The sequence below is a fragment of the Onychomys torridus genome, chromosome 3 (genome assembly GCF_903995425.1).
Source record: "Onychomys torridus chromosome 3, mOncTor1.1, whole genome shotgun sequence".
NCBI lineage: Eukaryota > Metazoa > Chordata > Mammalia > Rodentia > Cricetidae > Onychomys > Onychomys torridus.
The window spans coordinates 108,418,869-108,444,112 of NC_050445.1; the positions used below are offsets into that span (position 1 = coordinate 108,418,869).

Consider the following 25,244-nt stretch of genomic DNA (forward strand, 5'->3'; position numbering starts at 1 on the left):
TTGATGGGAATGCAAACTTGTACAACCACTGTGGAAGTCAGTATGGCAGTTTCTCAGAAAATTGGGAATGGAACTACCACTCTTGGGCATATACCCAAGGAATGCTCAATCATACCACAAAGATACTTGCTCAACTATGTTCATAGCAGCACTATTTGTAATAGCCAGAACCTGGAAACAACCTAGATGCCCATCAACTGAAGAATGGATTAAGAAAATGTGGTACATATACACAGTGGAGTACTACTCAGCAGAGAAAAACAATGACAGCATGAGGTTTGCAGGCAAATGGATGGAACTAGAAAAAAATCATCCTGAGTGAGGTAACCCAAACCCAGAAGGATGAACATGGTATGTACTCACTCATAAGTGGATTCTAGATAGAAAGCAAAGAACAATCAGACTGCAACCCACAGAACCATAAGGCTATATATATGACATGGAGGACCATAGGATGACTGTTGCTTATAATAAGATTTGGTTTTACTCAATTACTGAGCAACCTTCAAAGAAACATTATACTATAAGGATAAGAATTTATACTGTATCAAGCTGATAATAGAAAAATAAATAAATTAATCTAAAAAAATAAAAGAAAAATGCGAACTATTAAAAAACAAACAAACATATTTTGCTAAAGCAAAAAGGGGAAAACTAGGGGCTCATCATTCCTCTCCACATTCTATTTTTTTCCTTGTATTATATATTTTAAATTTCTTATCAGTGGATTCTGCTGGAGTATCCACTACAGATAAGCACTGGAGGGCTCCTGTTGCAAATCACCCTCTGGAGCGATGGAAGGATCTTTCTACTGACACTTGGAGGGGAACCCAATCTGGTGTTGGTGGGGGCCCGGAGTTCTGCTTATGTCTTTCCTCAGGACAATGAAATTCCTCATTGGGTTTCTGAGCACCGAGTGTGCCCCTGTGGCTGCAGCTGAAGCCCAACATGACAGAAACCTACTGGGCTTTCGTGAAAAACTCTCCCCTTCTGATGCCAATGGGGATTGAAAGCCCAATAGGGCCAGCTTTGGCAAGCATTAACGTAAGCCTAGGAACTGCAGCCATGCGGTTGGATTCTCCACAAGGTAATGTATGGTAACTGTTTTTTCAAGTATGTTTGAGAACGTGTCACCCAGACACCTAGGAGATTAAGGATAACACTGAAGGTCACTGACCTCCATTTGTTAACAGTAGCATGCCAGCTAAGCATTTTCATTCTCACAATTCTATTCAAGCTGGGGCAGTACCTACTTCTCAGGAGTGGCTCTGTGCAACACTTTTTGGCCTCCTGAAATTCATTTAGCCCCCTTTGAAGATACCTTAAAATTTGTGAGTCAGGCTGGAGAGATGGCTCAGAGGTTAAGAGCACTGACTGCTCTTCCAGAGGTCCTGAGTTCAATCCCCAGCAACCACATGGTGGCTCACAACCATCTGTAATGAGATCTGGTACCCTCTTCTGTATACATAATAAATAAATAAATCTTTTTAAAAAAAATTTGTGAGCCTGAATGTAGCCACTATGAGACCATTAGTTCTGCTCCTTGTGAGCTGCCTGTTTTTCCTTTATGGTTCTTAGTTGTTCTTTTGCAGACCTGACAGCTTAAGTCGTGCTGGGATCAAGAAAAATGAGTCTCAGTGGTTCGTGTTCCTGGAGTTGTGTCCATGCCAGTAGATACCCACACGTTCCAGAAGAGAATTTGACATTGCTGCTGCCGTTGTTGCTGTTATAACAGTGATGACCACTGCTACTACTATTTCTGGGATTGCCATTTCATAATTGGTTACTACAGCTAGCACAGTGGAGACCCTGGCAGCAAAAGTAGCTACCACAGTTAACTAATTTTTCATTCTATTGGGCATGACAAATTTAAATCAATAGTTATATACATTTTGATTGGCTTTGAAAGTTATAAATACACAAACTCACGTTCCATTTGCTCTCGGGATACCATCTTACAAGGACTCCAATTTGCAGTAAGGCTCATTAAAGAAGGAAATGGCTCAGTTGCCTTTAGCCTACTGGCTATGGGTGGGTTAAGACTTCTTTTGGTCTTTTCTGTGTCAAACACACAGACTGCAAGCCCAGTGCCACTTAGAGATCTTTGGCAACAGTTAACTCTGTAGCTCTCACACGATTGAGCCTGTATTCAGAGGTAGGTAATGGCTGGGGGGGCGCTCACCAACCTAAGACAGAACACCTGTGTGGCCTGGACAGGTATCTCCATGATGGGTAAGATGACCTGCTGACATCCCATGCAATCTAAGTCAAAAGCTCATTTTTTAGTAAAGGGGGGGGGGACCTGTAGGGCCCTGGCCCCCATTTTGGGGAACTGTTGCATTGCTTGCTGACCTTGACCTTGATATCCTCCCTATGCTAATTCCCTGTGAGATTCCATCCTCCTGAATGCTTAAGGGAAGCTCCTTGTCTGTGTATCCAGCATATTGGGTGTTAACAACTTAGATGCAAGATTGTAAAACATCAGAAGTGGGGTTGGGGATTTAGCTCAATGGTAGAGTGCTGGCCTAGCAAGCACAAGGCCCTGGGTTCGATACTCAGCTCAAAAAAACAAAAACAAAAACAACAACAACAACAAAAAACATCAGAAGTGAACTTCTGCCCTCCAGGGTTTTCCCATTGTGCTGTAAACCTGTATTTAAGATCTCCTCCCTACTTCAATAAACGGCATTTGGCATTCAAAAAAAAAAAAGAGGAAGAAGGGGTCAAGATCATGATGGGGAAACCCACAAAGACAGCTGACTGGTGCTAGTTGGAGCTCACTGACTCTGGACTGACAGCTTGGGAACCTGCATGGGACCAAACTAGGCCCACTGAATGTGGGTGACAGTTGTGTGGCTTGATCTTTTTGTGGGGTCCCTGGCAGCAAGACCAGGACTTATCCCAGGTGCATGAACTGGCTTTTTGGAGCCCATTCCCTGTGGTGGGATACCTTGCTCAGCCTTGATACAATGGGGAGGGGCTAGGCTCTCCTTCAACTTGGTATGCCAGACTTTGTTGACTACCACTCTGAGGAGTGGATGGGGGTAAAGTGAGAGGGAGGTGAGGAGAATATGCAGTTTGTAGTGAAAGCATGCCATGTGGGGCAGCTGGACTGAACACTCAAGAAAATCTGTAGGAAAACCATGTGTAAACAGTATGAATTAAGTAAAATGTGTGATGCAGAAATAACACAGAAAAAGGTTTCCCAACTGGGAGATGATGTTAGGAAAACATGGGAGCGTGTGCACATGGTCACCACTTAATGTGAGGTTGAGGCGAGAGAATCATCATCGGAGCCCAGGGGTTCAAGACCAGCCTGGGTAGCACAGTGAGAGCTTCCATTGTAAACATTAAACACACACACACACACACACACACAAAAAAAAAAAAAAAAAAAAAAAAAAAAAAAAAAAAACAAAAAAAACCCAAGAACAAAAACAAAAACAAAAACAAAACAACAACAACAACAACAACAAAAAAACCAAACCCATAAAACCAAACTGACAAGAAGGGGTTGGGAAATAAATACAGTCACATGGTCTCAGCAGATAGCATACTGACCTGAGGAGCAGAAAATGAGGCATGGGTTAGGCCAGAATCTTTTCATCTGGACGGGGAGGACCCCAGGTGTGCTCCACATGTGCAGGAAGGTGGAGATGCGGCTGGTCTGAATGGCCACCAGGTTGCCACCAACACCTGTGAGGAGAGAGGGTACAGCATGCTCCAACCTCTGGCTTCTCCAGGATGGTGTCACTACACAGCATTTCTTATCCTCTCTCCTTCCCACTCAGCTTTGCTGGGCACCCAGAGAGGGTGACCCAGATCCTGTGAGCACGATCACCCTGACAGCCAGTCTCTAAGCCTAGTGAAGTTGAACAGGCAAAGCAAAGCAAAGCAAAACAAAACAAAACAAACAAACAAACAAACAAAAAACCTGGATGGTTCTGTGGGGGAGGGAGGAGGATGGGTGGAAGGGGCCTTGAATAGTACCGATGCTCATGCCCAGAGATGTGGATGGATGCACGAAGGGGTGTCTTCAGGGAGACTCAATGTTAGGACCCAGGAGGCCACCAGGATCCCCGAAGACCATAAGCATGTTCACACCCTGGAACTGTGAGCCCTGCAGCATAGGATGGCCTAGCTGGACATGGCCTTCTCTTGGGAACTGGCAGAGGACAGTGCCTGTTTCTGACAAGGGTCCACAGCCCCACAGGCCATGTGAAGACAAGTAGCCTAGGTGATCCAGCCTCTCAGAAAGCCTCTATTGCAGTTTCCTCAAAATTCTAGATCCAGAACAACTTCAAAGCTGCTGGCTGAGATGGTCCAACCTCACAGACTATTCAGCCAAGACATGAGATAAGCTCTACACTTTCCCACTACACAGAAACTAAACAAAACAAATAATACAAGTCTCCAAGGACTTGACCATTATCCCAATTTTCTCACAGTCCCCTAAAGATGCTGTTGCTCCCCACCCCAAATAACAGGAAGTGGTCTAGAGAACATAACAACTACATTCCCAAGAGATGGGGTGGATGTTTTTTGCCCATTTGGTGGGTTATGGATGATTGTCACCATTTAGGGGGATTGGTTACAAGTTGTTATTGGTCATGATCAAGGAAAGAGCTGAACAAAGGAGATTAGATTCAGGGATCTCTTTCTGCAGGAAAAAAAGGGAGATACAGTATAGAAATGATGGCATAAAAGGGTGGATTGTTGAGTTTACTTTTAAACAACCACTAGTCTCAAATATTTTATACTGGTACAGATTTTTGTATATTGGTACAAATTTAAGGTTATTTTTGTTATACTATAGATATGTTTCTACTCTTGTTTAAAGTATTGTACCTATGCAGCTCATTTAAAAATGTAAAGTTTTAGTCCTTGAAACCTATTTAGAATAAATAAAGAAAGATGGGTTAATAGTCATCTCTAACAATCAAACTTATAGTCATGTTAGGTACATTTTCAAGGTTAAATAGAAATATATTTTTAATAAATAGATGATCTTCAAACACTTCAGAGACCTATGGAATATGGCATTTAAAATGTTTTAATAACATAAGGCTTTTCATGATAATGAGACACATCTGCTCTTGGCAGCACCAATTTACTTTAAAAGATGATGATGAGCATTGAAGAACCTCCATATGGAGTTTGCATTTGTGGTAAAGTTAGCCACTGGGCAAAGAGGCTGCCCTTGCCCAAATTGCTGACAGTATGCTGTCCAAATCTGGACAAGCAGGACACAAAAGAAGGAAACTGACAAACTTTGCCAAGACAGGGTAGGGCAGTCCTTCAAAATTCCTGCATCACAGAAAAGTCTGCCAGATATTCTAGACCCACAGGCTGAAAATGGATGCCCCAGTATTGCAGAGGAACCTTGGGGTTACTATTCAGGCAGCCAGATGTCTCTGTTGTTTCTTAGTTTAGGAAGTTGCTTGCTATGCACTTCATGTTTACTCAGGGAGTATTATATCCTTCTTGGGTCTCAGAAGACTAGATAGATACAGTTTTCCTTGTTACCAAATTAAAAAAAAAACTTACATAACAGATATAAAGTTTATAAGGTTGAGAAACATGAAATCTTAAGTTGTTTATCTAAAAAGATGTATTTAGGTCTAAAAAGATTTTTTGTTGTTGTTGTTGTTTTTGTTTTTTGAGACAGGGTTTCTCTGTGTAGCTTTGCACCTTTCCTGGATCTCACTCTGTAGACCAGGTTAGCCTCGAACTCACAAAGATCCGCCTGCCTCTGCCTCCCAAGTGCTGGGATTAAAGGCATGTGCCACGACCATCCAGCTTAAAAATATATTTTTATAATGATATACAAGTTATGATAAAAAATGGTTTAGGTATAAAACTTTTGACTCACTAAGATAGGACAGATAATACAGTACTTTCAATTTGCCAATTACATATGGACTAAACATTGTGAATGTAATTCTTACTTGATATTTGTTCTTATTGTATATAGTTTTACTATGTTAGAGTTAAAACCTTCCCTTTTTCATTAGACCAAAAGGGGTAAAGTTGTGGGATATTTGTACACTGTGTGAAAATGTATTGCTGTGACTGGTGTAATAAAAGTGAAATGGCCAATAGCTAGGCAGGAGGTATAGGTGGGGCTTCTGGGTACAGAGAGGGCTCTGGGAAGAAGGGCAGAGAAGCCAGCCAGATGGAGAAGAAACAGAAGGTGCAAAATGAAAGAGAGGTAACACCATGTGACAGAGCATAGATTAATATAGATGGGTTAATTTAAGTTATAAGAGCTAGTTAGGAACAAGCCTAAGCTAAAGGCCAAGCTTTCATAGTTAATAAGAAGTCTTCATGTTGTTACTTGGGGCTGGTTGTGGAAAAAAAATGTCCATCTTCAGTCGTGTGTGTGTGTGTGTGTGTGTGTGTGTGTGTGTGTGTGTGTCAGGGTCCTAGATCAGCCACATGGATGACCCTAGTGGAGAAACCATCGATCTGCAGTCAGAAAGGATGGCTGGACATTTATTTCTCCTGGCCATTCATAACTTTAAAAAGGAGAAAGGAAAGAAATTAATTAGTTATGTTTATACATTCAGCTCTTTACTCCAGTTCTCAACCTCTCTTAACCTGTCGGCTCCCTGGTCCCCACAAGGCAGCATGGCTAGAAGGACAGGGCAGGTGGAAGTCCCTTAGGCTAGGAATGGCTTCCTGCAGCGCACTTCCAGCACTGTCCAGAGTGTCTTGCCTGCCTGACTTCTCTCTGGGCAGCCAGGAGTCAAAACCCAAATAACTGCAGACCATGGGCAGTAAGGCAATGACAGGAAGTGAGTCAGTACAGGACCGCAGGGAATTGTGGGGGCTGAGGCGAAGCATCACACAGTCATGCAGGTTGTTGCCCAGATTGTAAACTCACTACTGCTGTGGGCTTTACTTTTAAGGTAGAGACAGAAACCCAGAGCCCCATGTATTAATGTCTGAGTTTTAATGCCACCAATGACTCTAAAACAAAGAAGACTTGGCCTCGTACTCACACCTGTAATACTAGGGAGGCTGAGGTAGGAGGATAATCACAGTGGGTTCAAGGCCAACCTGGGCTACATAAGAGTTCTAGGGAAGCCTGATCTACAAAATGAGACCCTGTCAAAAACAATAAAATCGGTATGCTTCACTCCCCATATGCTCTGGGGTACCTTCAGATCCTTTGCATCTGAGGAAACTCAGCCTAACAGATCTGTAGGCTGTGCAGGCTCAGCTTGCCCAACTCCTTTAGAACCTGAGGCTGCACACTGGTGTTCAGTCCCTACCTAGTCCAAGGACCCCAAGAGGAGCTGCACCCAGCACTCACCACATATGACGGGAGTCAGGACAGCCATGCCTTTAAACTGATGTTTAGAAATGGTTCTGCTTAAGATGAGGCCTCCGAAACTGGGGAGAGAATGGAGCTGACGTTAGAGTGGTCTGGCCAACTGCCCACTGGCCACCTTCCTGGGCTTGGTAAACATCATCCCTTCCCTACACAGAATTTTTGCTGCAACCCAGCTGTCTCCTCATATCATGTCTCCATCTTTATTCCAAGCCTCAGCTGTTCCAGAAAGTCCTTTGGATGATAGTAACCCATTATAAAATAAGAGCCTTCCCCAGGCCATAAGCAGCACAGGTAGGTCCTCCTGGCTAGGCTCTGTCATGGGATGAGACACCAACCACCTGTCAAAGACCTTGCTTCTACCAGAAGCTGGAGTTTAGAAAAGGCTTTTCTACCTCTCAGACTTTGTAGAGCCTTAGAGAAAGCAGGTCAGTATTTGTCAGTAGTTTTGAAACATTGTAGGGGTAAAGTATTATAGAATATTATTTTAAGATGTGTTACATTTGTTTATGCTGTGAAATATTTGTTTAATGATGCAAAGATATTTTGCATTCTTTTATGTTGCACTTGTTTAACTCTGTGCAGCTGTGTTACTTTGTCTGCCTAAAACACCTGATTGGTCTAATAAAGAGCTGAATGGCCAATAGCAAGGCAGGAGAGAGATAGGTGGGGCTTCCAGGCAGAGAGAATAAATAGAAGAGGGAGGAGTGAGAAAAGGAGGAGAGGAGGAAGCCAGGGGCCAGCCACACAGCCACCCAGCCAGGAACAGAGTAGGAAGTAAAGAAAGATATATAGAACAGAGAAAAGCAGAAGCCCAGAAGCAAAAGGTAGACGAGATAATTTAAGTTAAGAAAAGGTGCCGGGCGGTGGTGGCACATGCCTGTAATCCCAGCACTCAGGAGGCAGAGGCAGGTGGATCTCTGTGAGTTCAAGGCCAGCCTGGTCTACAGAGCTAGTCCAGGACAGGCTACAAAGCTACAGAGAAACCTTGTCTCGAAAAACAAACAAACAAACAAACAAACAAAAGAAAGAAAGGAAGGGAGGGAGGGAGAGAGAGAGGGAGAGAGAGAGAGAGAGAGAGAGAGAGAGAGAAAGAGAGAGAAAGAAAGAAAGAGAGAAAGAAAGAAAGAAAAGGCTGGGCATTCATAAGTAAGAATAAGTCTCTGTGTATTTATTTGGGAGTTGGGTGGCAGGCCCCCCAAAAATCAAAGAACTAAAACAAACAAACAAACAAAAACCCTAGTGTTAAGGTAACTGAACCCTAGCCTCTTTGCCCTTTGATTTGGATTAGAACATGACAGAATGGACCACAGCGGTCCCTGTCAATGTTTCCTACCAGAAAACATGGTGGGACCAACCCCACAGCTCTAGGTCCCACCAACAGCTAGGTGGGATAGTGACCATGGGTGAGAATTGTTTCCCTGCAGCCAGGATGACTGACGCTGAAGCCTATTATGCTGGATGACTTCAGTCAACTTGACATAAACCTAGAAATATCTGGGAAGAAGGAATCTTAATTGAGAAAATGCCTCCATCAGATTGGCCTGTAGGCAAGTCTGTGGTGTGTTTTCTTGATTGATGACTGATGCAGGAGGGCCCAGCCCACTGTGGGTGGTGCCACTCCTGGGCAGGCGATCTTGGAGTGTATAAGAAAGCAATAGCAAGCTGGGAGGTGGTGGCACTCACCTTTAATCCCAGCACTCAGGAGGCAGAGGCAGGTGGATCTCTGTGAGTTCGAGGCCAGCCTGGTCTACAGAGTTCCAGTACAGCCAAGGCTACACAGTGAAACCCTGTCTCAAAAAACAAACAAGAAAGGAAGAAGGGAGGAAGGAAGGAAGGGAGAGAAGGGGGAGGGAGGAAGGAAGGGAGGGAGAGAGGGAGGAGGAGGAAGAGAGCAAGAGAGCGAGCGAGCAATGTAAGAAAGCCATGGGGACCAAGCCAGTAAACAGCACTTCTCCACAGCCTCTACCTCAGTTTTTGCCTTTAGATTCCTGCTTTGTGGTCCTGCCTTGACTTCCCTTAGTGATGGACCGTAGGGTATACGCTGAAATAAACCCTCTGCTCCCAAGTTGCTTTTGGACATGGTGTTTCATCACAGCAATGGAAACCCTCAGACATCTGCACAGGAGTCTCAATACAGCCAGTGTTCCACAGCACCAGGGCATGGAGCTGGGCTATGCTGCTCTCACTCACTCTGCCCAGCTTCGGCTCTTCCTGCAGCCAGCACCCCTGTGTGGCTTTAAGTGGCTTCAGGAGAGTGGATGGGGCCTAAGTGAGGGGTTCTGAGAGTACAGTGTGTAAGGCTCACTGACACCGGGACTTAGCACAGGTTCTGTGCCAGGGCCATACCAGACCCAACCCCTGGCACCCGAGTCACCCTCACTTTGAGTGCTCCAGGGCTCTTGGGAGGGACAAAGTTGTTGAGTAACATGACTGAGTTAAGAAACACTGTAGATTGGTGAGGCACACCTCTGGTTGTGCCACCTGGGGATGTGCCCCTGGGGCTACACCCTGCCCTGACCTTGCCTCGTGGTCACCATGATGTGGATGGCTTTCCACACCCAGAGACTTATCTTCGTGCTCTGCCCAGCAACACGGGGCCAACCAATCATGTACTGAACCCTCTGAAACCACGCTGCCATGCATTTTTGTCAGAATCAAAAACAGCAACCAAAGGGAAAAGTAGCACCAGAGGCGTGAAGTCACCCATGTGACCAACCCTGACCAGATGGTCCTGAGCTCTTTGGAACTGATGTGAGGAAGGAAGTTGGGGAAATGTGGAAAAGTGGGCTAGAAAAGCCTAGAATGTTCTCAGTGGAATTAGTGGACAATCAGAGTGGCCACAGGAGTTTGGACAGTGAAGGTCTGGCTCCTGTGAGGCTTTGGACGGGAATGAGGTCTGTTGGGAACTGAGCGAGGAGCCATTCATGACACATGCTGGCAAAGAATTTTGCAACAATATTCCAGTATGGATAGGGGTGACTCATAACGCACACTCCTAGTTGAGAAGCCACGGGCCATCAATGGCTGTCAGGGACAGAAAGTCAGTTTCCTTCCAGGCTGGGGTCCCTGGCCCATGCTACAGTGGACATCTCTACACCCACCTGCATGTAGGCAACAGTAACTGGACTCAGTAGGTTATATAGAGATGGATATCTCTATCTGTCTGTCGGTCTGTCTATCTTTCTATCCACCCATCCATTTTAGGAGGACATGAAGTTGGGACAGGGATGGAGGAAAAATTGGAGGTGGAAGACTGAAGGGTGAATTTGATCAAAAGAAAATGTACTCATGTACGGAGGGGGAAATGGAATTGTGCTTATTTTGTGTATGCCCTGAAAGTGGTGAGGCTGGATATAAGTAACTTATTGGGTGGCGATGCTAAGGCATCGCGGCACTCAGGCTGTGGTGCAATAATTCTGGCTGCTTTCAGCTGGATTTACAGTACAGATGGGAGCAGAAAGCAGATTAGAAGGACCTGGGGGAAACGGGCAACTCCAGAAAAGTTGTGGACAGAGGATGTGGCTAGGGGATTAGTAAATCAAGAGAAGCCAAACACTCTGAACTGGACAATGGAAACGCCTGAGGGCATCTCAGGAATTGACCAGACCCTACCCATCCCAGGCTCCAAGGTGTTAAATTATAAATTCATTTGAATGGTAGTCCCTTGAGAATACTCGGGGCTCCCTTGTTTATACAGCCAGGGGAGTGTCTTTGTGAACCAAGCCATCTAGGTGCTTAGAGGCTGCTGTACATATGATCCATTGTGTACATGGATTACAAATACACATGGATACTGCTGGAGCCAGCAGCACACCTTGGTGTTGAACACATGGTACTGGTCTGCAAGCATGTAAAATGCAAGCGTAGGAAGCTCTGTGGGCAGGTGACAGAAAGGCCACAGAGGCTGGACTTCCTAAGCCCACTGAAGCGGGTATCGAGACACTGTGTCCCAGATGCCAGAGAGGCTGCCTCAGATTTAATGTTTGCCTTGCCATGTCTTACTTCGGCTCCTCACCACCGTCTGCAATGGAAATGTTTTCTCTGAGCCACTGTGTGTTGGGAGCACACAACTTGCCTTTGGCCTTGCAGTCTAGAGTCTCAGAAGAGACCTTGAGCTTAGATTGCTGCGTGATGTGGGAATTGCTAGCTCTATGGGGATGCTTGGAGTTAAACTGCACAATTCTGCACTGTAAGACAGAGGTAAGCTTTGGGAGTGACAGTGGGATGTTATGGTTTAAAATGATCTGTCTGTCTGTCTGTAAACTTGACAAGGGATAGATGGTCAGGGCTATTTTTTTTTAAAGGTCTCACTATGTAGCCCTGGCCAGCCTTGAACTCATTATGCAGACCAGGCTTGGCATCAGACTCACAGAGATCCACCTGCCTGTGCCTCCAGAGTGTGTGGTACCTTGCCTGGCCTGTGATGGTTAACCTTGACTGTTGGCTTGACCAGATTAGCATCACCAGGTGATCAGTATTGCATGTGTCTATCAGGGCATTTCAGAGATATTTGATTATGATGAATCATCAGGACTCTGGATGGATCAATCCCTTGATGGATTAACCACCTGGCATTGTGAGGAGGTGGTAAAAGGCAGGGGGTGGGGGCCTAGCTAGAAGGAGGTTGTCACTAGGGAAGTGACTCCCTGAAGGTTGCATCTTGGCCTGGCCTCTTCCTGTGTCCTGGTCATCTCTGAAGTGAACAGCACTTCTCTGTGATATGCTCCTGGGGCCACAAGAGCACATGACCAAATGATCACAGACCGAACCCTCTGAAATAGTGAGAAAAATAAACCTTCCCTCCCTGAAGTTGCTTCCGTCACAGAGTGGAGGGGTCATTGTTCCACGCTGCTCACCTGCTGATGACCATAGCCAGGATGATGGGGAACCACCCATACTTCAGGATCTTCATGATGGGTGGGTTCTGCTTGGCAATGAAGATCCACAGAGGGGTGAGAGCCATGAAGCTGACACAGACCAGCGGCGTCAGATACCATGTTTCTGAGGGAAAACAGACATAAATAGCTCATATGGCCAAGGCTGGCATATGGGCACTGGTTGGGGTGAGGCCTTTGGCAATCAAGAGGCTAAGTTTGGAACCAAGGCACTTGCCATTTAGAGGGCCGTCCTTCCACAGCCAAAGAGCAACCGTGAAGCAGCTGGAGAAGCTCCTCTCTATCTTGCCACAGCCCTTCACTTCTCTCATGCCCTGGCAATGGTCAAGAACCTTGATCAGGCTTCCCTACCCAGTGCTACAGTACACAGCACGAGGCCAGGGTCTGAGCAGGTGGCAGCCTTGCATGTGTGTATGACAGTTCTTCATCGCCCTGCTCGGAGGTACCAAAAAAGCCCAGAGGAGCAAAGAAGCAGCTACCAGGATACATAACTGCAGGGGCAGAGTTGGGAGGAAGCTTTCTCCTGGCTGAGACAGTCCACATTATTGTGGAGTATGGATCAGGCTGGCCTGGTTGCTACTCATATCCCAGAGTCACCTCCAGCTAGGAGGTCAGGGTGCTACGCACCCAGAGCCGAGGCCCTCAAAACACACTCGCTTCTGCTACCTCCCAGCCTCCTTCTCTGATTCCACCTGCCACATGGGCACAGAACATCGACTTGCTCTAGCATCATCTTTTCATCCTGTTCCTACCCTCCTGAGCAGCCCCAGTGCTAGGTGGCCATGCACAATCTGTGTCCCACTCTCCTTTTCTGGGTGGTGTCATTGGGAACATCCCCTCCTCATTCTCCACAGCACACAACTTCATCTGCCCCAGGTGCCCCAGGCTAGCTATAGACAAAGCGCTTCACGGTAAATATGGGCAGCTTCTGTACCATCCCCAGAGCCGGAAGGAAGGCAGGACACTAACATTCAGGGACAAGACACTTGGGAGGGCGGTCCAGGTTTCCATAACTTCCGATGGGAGCCATCCAGCTCCCACTGCACATCCATGCATCTTCCTGACTGCTCCTGGCAGCTGGGGGCTAACTCACTCCCCAGGCAGTGAAGACCTGTCTCCTAGGGTCGGGCCCACTGTTTTCCTGAGCATAGGCAGGGAAGAGACAGGAGGGGGATGGCGCTCTGATTTGCTTTGCAAATCAAATGCAAATAACTAACTCCTATGCAAATCTTGTTTTAAACTCAGTCTGGCCTAAAGTACAACTAGGTCATCTTATCTGATTCCGAGGTTCCTCACTGTCACCTAACAGGACAGGACAGGACAGGACAGGACTCAGTCCGGACTGGCCAGACTGGCCAGAGAGTATGGTGGAGGCCACACCGAGTCGTCTGCATCCACTGGTTATTTCTCAAACCTCTGAATCCTCCTCACAGGGCACTGAGCTGTGCCAGACATTCCCTCCAGCACCTGTCTCCACAAGGTCACCACTCTCCACTGGCCTCAGCCTGAAGGGCAGACACATCCATCGCAGAGCGGCCTTGGACAGAAACTGAGAGCCCCACATTTGTGGACCTGAGCTGCTCATCTCCCTCCGCACTCAGTTTCTCCAGTCACCCTGGACTTGCTGGGTGACTTCAGGTGCCCCCCACTCCCCCCCCCCTACCCCTACCCCCATCTGCAGGTCTGGGCTCCACAGCACCCTGGCTCCTTTCTTTAAGGATGATGCTCCAGTTCCCACACAGGCTGGGGTGATGTGGGTAGGCCTCCTCCTCCTCCTCCTCCTCCTCCTCCTCCTCCTCCTCCTCCTCCTCCACGCCTTCCCTACCTCTGTGCCTGTAGAAGAAGCTGCTTATCAGGGCCAGGATGGACAGCGTGATGAGGTCTCCCAGGCTGGCTGCAATGGGCGTGGCGATGTTATCAGGATTGACCCCAAACTTCCGAGCACCAATCACTATGCAGATCATTAGAATTCCTGCAGTGGGAGGGGAGGGGAGGGGGGAGGAGAGGGGAGGCTGGTGGTGAGATGGCTGGCTTAGAGGCCCCTTGAGAGGTCAAGCAGGTGGTCAGAAACTCAAGAAATACTTAGAGCTATCAAAGTCTGGATGCTCAGCAGGCTGCCCACCTCCCGGAGTTTCTGTCACTGGCTGGGACCTGTGAGGGTGGCAAGGGGTGGCCTGGAAACCCTAAAGACACACCTGAGCAGGCAGGTAGCCCCTGGCCTCTCAACCACCTGGCACAAGAGCAATACAGTACTCAGCCTCTGCCGCATGGAGGGCTGCTCCAAGGATGCTGCGAGCATCAGGAGCCTCAGGGGTAGCTGAGGAAGCTCCTCTCTATCTTGTCTCCAGTACCTGCGGGGTCCTCTGAGCAACCTATGTGAGACATTTCTTAAGTCCTGGGGAGGGGGGGGGGCAGATGGATACGCAGTGAAGGGCTCAGCCCAGATATCAGAGATATCCTGGGGGCCCCTCATCTCAGCAGCCCAGCCATGCTGTCCCTGGGCACTAAAGTGTAGATAGTGATGGGCTTCACGGCTGGCCTGGGAGATGAGAGCGACCCATTTCCAGGGTCTCAGTCCCTCTGAGGGCACCTACCCTATAGTCTTGCAAGCTCCATTATTCCTAGCTGGGCCTTAGCCTTCTTCAGCAGGATCCCCCCCTGGTTCTTCAAAACATTCTGTATCTTGGCTGTTAGAATGTAATACTGCTTAGAATCCTGTGACCCTAAAAATAATTACAGTAAGGCCCCGCGCTCTGTTCCTAGCACCACAAAATGAAATTAAAAATAAAAATGACTACATTCACTCTGGAGGCTATGCTAATGCTGTCACCACCGGCCACACTGTGCCCCGTGTCTGACCAAACCAGAGGCCTGTACCTTCTTTCTAAGCTCCAGCTCCACATTCACCTGAATTTACAGCTGAGCCAATACTGGCCCCACTGAAGCCCATAAAGGACACCACTGGTTTGGGAACACTTCTTAAAAACCATCATGCATGCCTGGAATCCTAGGAAACTGAGGCAGGAGGCTTGTTACAACTGTGAGCCAATCTGCACATGGCTCTGCACACACATGAAGAAAGCTGCCATGCTCAGGTATCTGACCTCTGCAAGGAGCGATAAACTGAAGTCTGCCAAGGCGGAGGGAAGGGACAACAGAGCTCTCTCAGGCATGCACACACACACCTCACATATGCACACATCCATCCATACACTCACACATACATATGCACACATCACACACGCAAGCACACCTTGGACAACAGAGCTGCCTCAGGCATGCGCATGCTCTCTGCGCGACACACACACACACACACACACACTGAAGATCTAGCAAGGTCTTGCCACCCACTTCCAGACTCCTGTAGTCCCACACCAATGCCCAGCCTCAGGGATCACCTCTCCGGGACCCTGAACACAACAGCAGAGACCCAGGCCCAGGGCCTGGGGCTGCATGGGGCTGCATGGGGCTGCATGGGGCTGCATGGGGCTGCATGGGGCTGCATGGAGCTGCATGGGGCTGCATGGGGCTGCATGGGGCTGCATGGGGCATGGCTCACCTAGGGCCAAGGCCGCGAGGAAGGCAGTGATGACGCTACTAGTGCACAGCACTGCCACCTTAGTCCAATCCAACTCCTCTCGGGATACCATGCCCAGCAGCAGGGAGGCCAGTGCGGCCAGGAGCCCCACAATAGTGGCCTGCACCTGCCAAGACAGAAATCAGACCCATGAGAAGGCTCCCTGGCCACTGCCACCCTCCCTGTCCTTCTGACTCCTGGTCACCTCGAGGATCAAACAAGGCCCTCATCACTACCTTACACCCCTCACCCTGGACCACACTGGCAGTTCTCCCCAGCACTTCCCTCCAAGGTGACTCCATGGAGAGCCACCCTGTCTACCTCTGTCCCATGTGAGATACCACCTGCAAGTGGGGAACAGGGTCTTAGAGGGATGCCTGCCTCTGGCTCTGAGCTCCATGCTCGCTGGCCCAGGTGTATACTCTACCCCACCCCCCCAGGCCCACAGCATTATCACATATATGCCTGCCTCACACCCAACTGGCCTGTCCCCAGCTCACATCATCATTACAGCTACTTCTCTGCCTCTGGGGCATGAGGCTCTGGGCCACTAAGTCCCTCAGCACCTAGAGCCCAGGTCTGAGGCAGCATCAGGACCCCTAGTTCAGAATGTCTGTGTGGAATGGTGCCCATTACCAAAGGATGGAGGAACACAGGCAGAGCCCTGTGGTGTCTATGGACAAGGAAAGCGGGTGAGCACATATGTGTGTGCACTTGCCGGAGGGGGAGTTCTTGGGGATTGCTCTTCAGGAGCTGTCCACTGTGGTTTCACTTCTTTTGTGAGAGGGGTCGGGGCACATGTGGAGGTGAGAGGGCCACCTGCTGGAGTCAGTTCTCTCCCTCCACATGAGGGTATCTGGGATCAAACTCAGATCCTCGGGCTTGGCCGCAGGTACCTTCACCTGCTAAGCCATCTCACAGGCTCCTATTTGAGTTTTTCATCTATTTATATATTTATGTACTTATTCATTTATCTATTTGTCTATTTTTATATTTTGCGTGTGGCCAGTGAGGGGCACACATGCACATGTGAGGTCAGAGGTCAACTTGCAGGAGTTGGTTCTTTCCTTCACCATGTAGGTCCCAGGGATTGAACTCAGGTCATCAGGCTTGGCAGCAAGTGTTCTTACCAGCTGAGCCATCTCGTGGCCCCCACCCCTCATTCTTTGAGACATGGACCTGGGGCTGTTTTCACGTGAGGCTGGCTGGCCAGCAAGCCCTAGGGATCTTCTTGTCTCTGCCTCCTCAGCGCTGGGACTTCATGATCATAACACCACACCCACCTTTTTATGTCAGTTCTGGAGATCGAACTCAGGTCTGAAGCTTGTGCAATGCGTATAACAACAAGAATCCCAAGTTAACCAATGTCGTCCCAACCAGAGTCCCCATAAGTAATGTCATCTCAACCAGAGAGTCCCCATAAGTAATATCATTCTAGCCAGAGTCCCCATAACTAATGTGATCCCAGCCAGAGCCCCACAAGATTTCTCAGGGTGCCTGATGACTCACTCAAAAGGCCATAGAGATGAGTAACCACATGTGCAGAGCCAAGACAATTTAGTGGAAGGAGGTCTGGGGAATTCCTAGCATACATCAGATAAACTGTACAATATGAATCAAGATGCATAGAAAGCTGGAGAGATAAAGGCAGGGCAGCACTTCCAGAAAGAGACACTCAGACTGCAGGCCAGAAGGGAGCCCAGAAAGTGAGCACAGGACACCACTCTATAAAACGAGGCTAGCAAAGAGGGGATGAAGAGGGGATATCCTGGATGCATGACTTCAGAGAGTGGACATTAAATATCCAGGGCAAGGGAAACCGAGTGACTATAACCAGGAGAAAGGTGGACCCCCACATTGCTTCACACCCTTAAACACTAAACGCCAAGGTGTGACCTAAAGGGATGTATGATGTTCTGTTTAAGAGTTTTGCAGCCTGGCATGACTACTGCATGTCTGTTCCCACATGAACCACGGCAGGAGGAGCAAGACATCAAGGTCAGCTGAGCTATTATACATGGAGACCTAGCAAAAACCAAAGGAATGTTTAAAGAGATCTTGAACCAGCAGAGGCCTTCTTTTAAAGACACAACATAAAGTCAATAAAGAAAAGCACAAAGCTGGACGTGGTAACACATGCCTACAATACCGACTACTCTAGAGGCTGAGGTGTGGTCACAGACCAAGGCCTGCCTGGGCAAAACATAAAGCAAATAAATAAATAAAAGCAGGGATACAGCTGGGTTGTAGAGCACTCACCTAGATGCATGTGGTTCAATTGTCAGTACCGAAAAAAAGCACCTATATATAGTATATTATGTATAAAATTTATGATTCCTAGATGATAAAAGATACCATGGAATCATGGAGAAAATAACTGACTCCCCTAGTTTTCCGGAAGATTCTAAGTAGAATATGATAGGAAGCATGTCACTGGATGCTGGAGTTCCTCAGGGTCTGGCACTAAGGATACGGCCCAAATACTCACATATGGTTAGTGAATGCCTGTTCTTTATCCTTCAGGCCTTGTGCTGATACCTTGAATTCAGAACGTCCTCAGAGGCTTGTGCAATGCGTATAATGACAAGAATCCCAAGTTAACCAACACCATCCCAACCAGAGTCCCCACAACCAATGTCTGGTTTTCAGCTATAAGACCAGTGGATCATTGAGAGGCAGTTTATTGAGTGATCTCAGTTCACTGGGAGAGTACTCTCAAGGGGATTGTGGGGTCCCAGCCCCTTCATTCTAATTTACTTCCCGGACATCATAAAATAGCTTTGCTCCATCATGCATCACTATGGACCCAATAGCAACAGTAATCTAGGAAACAATGAGCCAAGACAAACCCTCCGCACATGTATTCCACACGTCTCAGGCACTTTGTCACAGTGATGGAAAACAGACTTATACACTAGGTAAGACTGAGACTGAGAAGTGGTAAGGGGAAACGTACTGACAAGCACGTGGGAAGCTGGTCCTCGTTCACTAATGGTAGTATAAACTAGAATGGGAGTTAGGGTGGGTTAGGGACCTAGCATCTCTTCCAGAGAAGCATTTGTGTATGTGAACAGAGTTGGGGTAGTAGTATAATAGACAGGAGTGGCTCGTGGTTCACACACTGCTCTAGCCATGCTGCTCAGTGAGTCTAAGTCATCACAGGATGAGATGTCAGAAAAGAACTCCGTGTCCATAAGTCAGAGGTCTCCATGGGCATGTACATAAAGATGGGGAATACAGAGAGTTCTGGAGGGATACTTTCATCCCGGTAAGGTAATGGAGTAGCCAGGGATGCAGCCACTCACCTCTACTGCTTGTACAAGTTACTCAATATTCAACAACTTGATTATTTTGTGGAATGTTTTTCTTTTTTCCTAGAGAAAAAAAATCTAAGCTTAAATGCTGTGGATATCACTCTGTATAAATAAAGTGCTGATTGGCTAGTAGCCAGGCAGGAAGGAGAGGGTAGGCGGGACAAGGAAGAAGAGAAGGCTGGAAACAGCAAGGCTGAGAAGAGCCGCTGCCAGCCGCTGCCATGAGAAGCAACATGTAAAGATACCGGTAAGCCACAAGCCATGTGGCAAAGTATAGACTAACAGAGATGGGCTAAATATAAGAGTAAGAGCTAGACAATGGTAGGCCTGAGCTAATGGCCAAGCAGTTTAAATAATGTAAGTGTCTGTATGATTATTTTTTACATGGGTTGTGGGACCGCGGGGGCTTGGTGGAACCTGGAGAAAAGCTCACCAACAGCACTTAAAACTGTATAGAAGGTCATGTGGTTCAGTAACAGAGTGCTGATCCAGTTCATGTGAGACTCTGGGTTCCAGTTCCAGCTCTTCTAACAGAATAATGTAAAGGAGAATGTAGCCATGCCAACATCACTTAGTAAATAAAACAAAGTCTACAGAGAACTGAGGCTATGCTGGAGATGCTGTGAATGTGCTGGTCTGATTGATAGATAAAACGCTGATTGGCTAGTAGCCAGGCAGGAAATATAGAATAGGACAAAGAGAGAGGAGAATTCTGGGAAGTGGAAGGCTGAGTCAGGAGACGCTGCCAGCCGCCACCATGAAGAGCAGGGTGTAAAGTACCATTAAGCCACAAGCCACATGGCAAGGTATAGATTTATAGAAATGTGTTAATTTAAGATAGAAGAACAGATAACAAGAAGCCTGCCATGGCCATACAGTTTATAAGTAATATAAACATCTGAGTCATTATTTTATAAGTGGGCTGTGGGACTGTGGGGGCTTGGTGGGACCCGGAGAGAAACTCTCCAGCTACAAGGCTATGGCTCCTGAGACAGAGCAAGGGAGTAGGGGGTCTGGCATAGGGTACTCAGTGGCTATCTTCAGTCTCTCTGGGGAGTCCCCACACACCATGAGAAGTTATACAATTTCACACTGAGGGGCTGGCGAGATGATTAAGAGCAGTTAAGAGCACTTGAGCTCTTGCAGAGGGCCCAGGTTCAATTCCCGCAACCCTCATGGTGTTCACAATTGTTTGTAATTCTGTCCCAGGGGATCTGATGCCCTCTTCTGGCCTCTATGGGCACCAGGCATGCACATAACACACAGATACACATGCTGACAAAATACCCATCTACATAAAATTAAAAACTAAAAAGAAGTCTCATGTTGAGAACAAACGACTGTTTAGTGCTCAGCCCTAACTAAGACATGGACATCAGCCTCCCCACGGCTCAGGGAACGTCACAGAAGAGCATCAGAACAGGAGGGTAGGACAAGAGCTGTGAAATGCCACCTTCCGGGTACGGCATTCATGAACTCACTGCAGCTATGTTCACCAGCCCGAGGTCAAGCAAACAAGATCAGTCACTGTTCCGGGAGGCGGCACTGATTGGACTCAGTGGGACACCACAAACGAGCAGGAAGGGCATGAAGAGGAGAGGGATGTGTGAGTGGTGTTCAGGAAGGTGTGGGTGAAAACAGAATGGACATGCTCAAGTTACACTGAACACATGAGAGAAATTGTCAAATAACTCTAGAAATTATTCTAAAATTTCACCTTTGGTTTCATATTTAAATGACAGAACACGATACAAGGTTTTAAACGTCCAACTCTGAAATTTATCCGATGACTTGCGACTCAAAGTTAAGCCCTTGGGCTGGAGAGATGGCTCAGAGGTTAAGAGCACCAATTGCTCTTCCATAGGTCCTGAGTTCAATTCCCAGCAACCACATGGTGGCTCACAATCATCTGTAATGAGATCTGGCACCCTCTTCTGTATACATAATAAATAAATAAATCTTTAAAAAAGATATTTATAAAAAAAAAAAAACAAAAACAAAGTTAAGCCCTTTTAAAATGGAGGGAACATATCATATATAAGCTACATTTGAGGCAGCATGTAATGTGGTGGGATATCTGTACACTGTGTGAAGGTCTGTTGCTGGTGAGATAGCTGTGGCTTGTTCTGCTTCTCTGATCTTCCAGCACTCACCCCAGGACCTGGCTTGAGTTTGTTTTTATTAATAAGACCTGTTAAGATTCCTGCTACAGCTGGGCGGTGGTGGCGCATGCCTTTAATCCCAGCACTCGGGAGGCAGAGGCAGGTGGATCTCTGTGAGTTCAAGGCCAGCCTGGTCTACAAAGCGAGTTCCAGGACAGCCTCCAAAGCTACAGAGAAACCCTGTCTCGGAAAAAAACAAAACAAAACAAAAGATTCAAAGATTCCTGCTACAAAGGTGTATTGCTGTAATTGGTGTAATAAAAAGCTGAATGGCCAATAGATAGGCAGGAGGTTTAGGTGGGATTTCCAGGAAGAGAAAGGAAGAGGAAGAGGAATCTATGCATGTAGGAGATGCAGAGAGGAAACAGGAGGTACAAGATGGAAGAAAGATAGTGCCACGTGATAGAACATAGATTAATATAAATAGGTTAATTTAAGTTATGAGAGCTAGTTAGGAACAAGCCTAAGCTACAAACTGGGCTTTCGTAATTAATATGAAGTCTTGTGTCATTATTAGTGAGCTACTGGCTCAAAGAATAATCCACTACAATGTAAGTCTAGCCAGACCCAGAAAGGCTTCATAAGTCCTGAAGCTCTCTATGGGAAACCCCTGCTATGGATCTGAATGCTGCTTTAATCTCTGAGCTACTCAGCCACAGGCTTGGTTCTGGCCCGTCAGATTCAGCCCAGGTACGGAAAGGCAAGAGAGGACATGGACCGGGACAGCAGGGTGGGAGGCACATCCACTGTAACCAAGAGGGAGAGGGCTGGAGGGCTACACACACACACACACACACACACACACACACACACACACACACACACACACCACACTACATACACACACACACACACATACCACACACACCACACACACACATACCACACACACCACACACACACACACCACACACACTCACTCAAGAGGGTGAGGACTGAGGGGTGGCACCTGGGGGCAGCATAGAGCTTGGACTAGAGTGAGTATTCAATCTGCTTCAGAACAGCATGCACGGAGGAGAGCGCAGCAAGAGGGAACCACTCCAGCAGGACACAGGGCTGCTGAGGGAGGCAGGGCTCCTCTACACAGAGGAGCCGCAGAGCCAGGAGCAGGGGGTATCCGCTGGCTTTCCACACAAACAGAAGCAGTTGCAAGAGGCACAGGTCTACTGGCCTATGGGCAGGGAGGGAGGAGCAGAAACAGGGCTCGATTCAAATGCGACTCTGGGGGACAGGGTAACTTGGTTTCCAACCTGGTCAGGTGGGACGGACCAGTCCTCCCTGGGAAATGGCCGAATATAGTTAGCTTTCCATTAGCCATAACAAACTCCTTGAGACAATCAACTTAGAGAGGCTTGCTTCCACTCAGAGTTTTAGAGGGATCAGCCTATGGCGTGTTGACTGACCCCATTGCTCTGCCTGTGGCAAAGCGGCCTCCTGAAGGAACGTGGACCTGGTTAGTGTTTTTGTCAACAAAAGAAACTGTGGAGGTCTGAACAAGAATGGTCCCCCAGGCTCAGATACTTGAATGCTTAGTCACCAGGAAATTAACTTTCAGATAGGATTAAAGAGATTAGGAGGTGTGGCCTTGCTGGAGGAAGTGTGCTACTGGGGGCGGGGCAGGGCGGGATGGGTTTGGGGCTTCAAAAGCCCATGCCAGGCCCAGTGTCTCTCTCTCTCTGCCTAAGGATCAGGATGTAGCTCGCAGCTACTTCTCCAGCACCATGTCTTCCTGTGTGCAGCTGTTGTATTGATAATGGACTAAGCCTCTGAAACTGCTGGACGGCAGGGTGGACAGGGAGAGGGCTGAAGGGTGGTACACACACTGTCCCCGAGAAGGAGAGGGTGCAAGCCCCCAGTTCCATGCTTTCTTGCCTTGGTCATGGTGACTTTTCACAGCAATCCAACAGCAATTAAGGCAGGACCCTCAGCTGACAAAACGCCTCCTCCATCAGAGTGGCCTGTAGCCAAATCCATGGGGGCATTTTGTACATTAACGATTGACGTGGGAGGGCCCAGCCCATTATGGGTGGCGCCACACCTGGGAAGGTAGGTCCTGGATTGTATAAGAAATCAGGCTGGGTAAGCCAATAAGTAGTGCTCTTCCATGACCTCTGCTCCAGCTCCTGCCTCCAACTTCCCTCAGTGAGGGCTATACACTGTAAGATGAAATGAACCCTTTCTTCCTCAAGCTACGTTTCGTCATAGTCTTTATCACAGCAACCTGACTAAGTCAGAAAAGCTCCCAGGCAGCACCCCCGCACCGCAGGGGGCTAGGCTGGTGCCTTCAGCAGAGCCAGTGCAAGGAGGGGATGATGAGACCAGCTCTAACTTGATGTTTGGGGGATGCCTCTGGGAGAGGCAGGGTTCTGACCTGGATGACAGGAAGAATAGGTGTCACTAACAGACAAGGATACACAGCCCTGGCCAGGACTACCCAGTTGACCTCAGTCCACATCCACTGTGCTACAGGAGTTGCCTACCAGAGAAGCTCAGAGACCCTGGACCACAGTCCCCACAGAGCCAGCTGTATGTCCAGCCTTCCTTCTTGCCTGAGCCTGTCTTGTCCTCATCTGTTCCTGCCTTGAGTACGCTGGCTTCAGTTTACTGTGAAAAGGCCTAGATAGACAGAACTGAGTCCACAGAGGGCCTGGCAGAGGGAGGCACGGTGTGAGAGGAGCAAAGGCTGAGATAGGACAGGTTAAGAGGAAGAGCAGGGGTTATAGGGGAGAATTTCCAGGCAGGAAGCAGCCCTCAGGTCCCCGAAAGATTAAGTGAGATCACTAGAAGAAAGCAAACTTGGAGGATGTCCATCCTGGGAACACCAGCGACCCGGGGAAACATGGTGTTGGTTTAAATGTGGGAGAAAGGCCACTAGGAAACGCAGGGCATGGCAAATGCTGAGGACATCAGATCCCCCAAGGACTTGGCTTAGAAGGCAGGTAGTGAGGAGGCTGCAGGGACCACAGACCTGAAGGCATCTCCAAGCAGGTATGGTGGCTCCCTGTGATGATCTTCCCTATGCCACAGATAGGGTCTTGTGGACAGATGGGTGGACATAATAGATACATGTCCTCCAACCTCAGTCCAGAGTACAGGGACAAGGCCCACATGGACTCCCCCTTATTACCCAGAAAGCACCATGGCTGCAGACCCATGCGGGAGGGAGAAGGGGAGGCAATGATGGATGATGCTCCAGCACTCACCTGAACCACAGCGAGGTTGCTGCTGATGATTCTGTACCTCTCCTGGCGGTCATCCATCTGCCCAGTGTTGGCCTGGCACACAGAGATAAAGGCAGCGTCAGTGTGGCAGGGCTGGAGAAGCCAGTCCTCTGGGCATAGCCAGCCTCTGTCTCGGGAGACAAGTCAGAACTCAGAGCAGATTAGGCCACTTGGCTTTGTAGACAGTGACCTGCTCCCACTTAGGATTTATTTTCTTTTAAATTATGTGTATTATGTGTGTCTGTGTGTGAATATGGGAACATGTGAATGCAGGTGCCCAAGGAGTCCAGAAGAGGGTGTCAGATTCCTCGAGCTAGAGTTACACGCAGTTGTGAATTGCCCACTATGGGTGCTGGGTACCAAACCTGGGTCCTCTGCAAGAACAGTGTGCTTTCTTGGCTGCTTACTTGGTCTCCAGCCTCAAATGCACCCTGCCTTTTAGGAATTGACCTGGACTCTTTTTCCTCCCAGGTTTTGCTTATTTAATTTTCTGTGCTTGGCTGTGTGGCCTGCGTTAAGTCTGCACCATGTATGTGTAGTGCCTGTGGAGGCCAGAAGAGGGTGTCCGATTCCCCTGGGACTTGAGTTACAAAGGGTTATGAGCTTCCCCGTGGGTGCCAGGAAACAAGTCCAGGTCCTCTGGAAGAGGACCAAGCCATCTCTTCAGCCGCTCTGGCCTCTTTTGTAGAGAAACTATAATTATAGCTGGGAATGCTGACACCTCACAGTGAACAAC

General features: G+C 48.0%; 1 protein-coding gene across 4 annotated transcripts in view; it reads right to left on the minus strand.

The window, feature by feature from the left end:
- Positions 1-25,244, minus strand: part of Slc41a3 (solute carrier family 41 member 3) — a 53,659-nt gene that overhangs the window by 4,171 nt on the left and 24,244 nt on the right. For all 4 annotated transcript variants that reach the window (XM_036181465.1, XM_036181467.1, XM_036181466.1 and 1 more), the window contains 6 exons: positions 24,491-24,562; positions 15,794-15,938; positions 14,060-14,206; positions 12,196-12,340; positions 7,319-7,398; positions 3,562-3,696 (listed from right to left, as the gene is read on the minus strand). In XM_036181465.1, coding sequence (XP_036037358.1) covers positions 3,562-3,696; positions 7,319-7,398; positions 12,196-12,340; positions 14,060-14,206; positions 15,794-15,938; positions 24,491-24,562 — 724 coding nt within the window. The remainder of the gene's footprint in view (positions 1-3,561; positions 3,697-7,318; positions 7,399-12,195; positions 12,341-14,059; positions 14,207-15,793; positions 15,939-24,490; positions 24,563-25,244) is intronic.